The sequence below is a fragment of the Macrobrachium rosenbergii genome, chromosome 23, assembly GCF_040412425.1.
Source record: "Macrobrachium rosenbergii isolate ZJJX-2024 chromosome 23, ASM4041242v1, whole genome shotgun sequence".
Taxonomy (NCBI): domain Eukaryota; kingdom Metazoa; phylum Arthropoda; class Malacostraca; order Decapoda; family Palaemonidae; genus Macrobrachium; species Macrobrachium rosenbergii.
In genome coordinates this window covers 38644469-38646968 of record NC_089763.1, presented here as the reverse complement: position 1 = coordinate 38646968, position 2500 = coordinate 38644469, and the positions used below count along the sequence as shown (strand labels likewise).

Genomic DNA, 2500 nt, shown 5'->3' with positions numbered 1-2500 from the left:
TGCATAATACTTATCGACCTTGAATGACAGTTATTAAACGGGTTCCGGTACTTTCCAAGCCGATATTCCAGTTACAGTTTCTCATACTAACAGGGCGTGACTACCCCCGGTTTAATAGCTACCCATAACTGAACCAGATTCTGCCTGTAGTAAATCGAGACTGCCATTCATAGAATGCGTCTCTACCGCCAATAGAACGCGACTTTGCGTAGAGTAGAACGCAACTTTGCATCCAGTGGAACGCGCCTCTGCCCAAAATACCTACTGGAACGCAATTCCATTCCAGTTCGTGCCAGCAGGCCGTCAGTGGATATTCGAGCATAACAAATAAGCCATTCCAAGTAACGGTTATTATTACTGTTCCTTTTGTGTCATATTTTTCCGAGAGTCGATTACACGAACGATGAGAAATCGCCCTCCAAAAGCAGATTTGTAAATCCATCCTTAGCGTTTATGCCGCGCATCTAAATAGCGTCCTGTGATTGGTCGAGCCACTGGGATAACAGCGTTGCCGCCGAGGTGCGTGATTGGTCGTTCTTTGTCACATCAGCATTTTCCGTGTGATATTTGAGTGCTGCTTTTTTATTTTTTATTTTTTTTAATTCCTTCACATATGAAGCCGTCCGTGAAATGAAATACGATAGGTTATTGTTGTGATAAAACTTGGGTGTTTTTACTGGGTTTAGTTGATACTTGTATGACAAGTTACGTATCAGTGTCATTCGTCTGTTGAATAGAGGTTTACATATATATATATATATATATATATATATATATATATATATATATATATATATATATATATATATATATATATATATATATATATATATTTATATATATATATGTATATATATATATATATATTATATATATATATATATATATATATATATATATATATAAGAAAGAGAGAGAGAGAGATAGTATAGTGTATCTGTTTACCGTGTGTGACTATTTTAGGTTTTTTTTAATTCTTTGTAAAAAAAACTTCAAAGATAAATTCTTGTCATACTGATTAAGTATGTAAGTTAGCATCTAAACCATAACAAATGATAGCTGTATAGCCTGTTATGTTTGCTGTCACTTCAAGTATTTGGTTCCTAGAAGACCTTATTGCGAATTTTATGCCCAGATTATATTAATGATTTATTCACTTACTCTGATTCTGAATACACAGTTTTCATTCGTGAGAAGCGTTCACTGCATAATCAAATCCTGAAATAAGTGATAATGTATCCCGTCTTTTTACGTGCCTGGCTATGTAATCACGTGATATATCGAGTGACGTAGATTCTAAATACCTAGCTTCTGTGCGCGACTGGTTTATGGGTGCTGTAGAACTTGTAATAACATATATCACCGGAGCGTAACGTTATGCAGGTACTTTTCAGGTAATGTTACGCTTGTAACGTTAACTGTATTGATGTGGCAATACTGGACCAATTTCTGGGACATTCCTACATAGTTTGTATTACCCTAAATGTTTTGTTGTGTCGCATTGTTCCTTGCTAGTTAGGATTATGTGCTGGGTGGTGGTGTGTGTGTGTGTGTGTGTTTGTAGCTATATTATAAAACTGTTATGGACCTTGTTTCTTTTTGATTTCTTAGAGTGGAATACCTGAATTATAGATAGCTATTGAAAATCAAAAGTTACACACACACACACACATATATATATATATATATATATATATATATATATATATATATATATATATATATATATATATATATATATGTGTGTGTGTGTGTGTGTGTGTGTGTGTGTGTGTGTGTATGTATATGTATATATTAGAACAGTTTTATTTAGGTGCCTTTAAGTATAACAGTCATTACTATATTTGGTGTTTCCTTGACAGTATAAAAGTTATTATGTTGAAAAGATATTTATAGTCATCTAATCATGTGTTTATCGATTTAATGTAAGCTCTAAAACAGTTCTGTGTACATTGAATCAGCTAATCGTCCGCGTATCTGTTGATTTTTTTTTTTTTATATTTTCATATACCGATATCCAACAAAATGACCCACATATATATTAAATGCCATACATAAAATTCTGTAAGAACCAGTCATGTATAAAAATAAGCCTGAATTAATTAGACCATTCTTCTTACTGCCAAGTCCATCTGCCAAATTGGAGGCAACTAATTAATTTCGCCGCTGGTACAGATAACCCCTGTTTCTGACAGTCACTAATCTTCCTCCCGTTTTCTGTATTAGTAGTTTACAGGTATCCCATAATTAACCATCTATAAAAATAAGACTATATTAATTACACCATTGTTCTTACTACCAGGTCAGTCTACTAAATAGGAGGCAATTAATTAAGTACACCACTGATTCAGATAATCCCTATTTTTGACAGTCACTAACCTCCCTCCCGTTTTCTATATCGCCGCAGGTAACTGGGAAAGAAAACGGCCCGTGTGGGTGATGCTGATGGTGAACTCCCTGACGGAGAGTGACATCAGGAGCAGGGGCGTGCCCGTCCTGG

At 34.7% G+C, this 2500-nt stretch overlaps 1 protein-coding gene across 1 annotated transcript in view; it reads left to right on the top strand.

The window, feature by feature from the left end:
• Positions 1-2500, top strand: part of LOC136851521 (metalloprotease TIKI1-like) — a 504849-nt gene that overhangs the window by 457150 nt on the left and 45199 nt on the right. Inside the window, exon 5 of the mRNA XM_067125751.1 lies at positions 2408-2500. This exon is cut by the window's right edge and continues 104 nt beyond it. Within this exon, the coding sequence (XP_066981852.1) occupies positions 2408-2500 (93 nt within the window). The remainder of the gene's footprint in view (positions 1-2407) is intronic.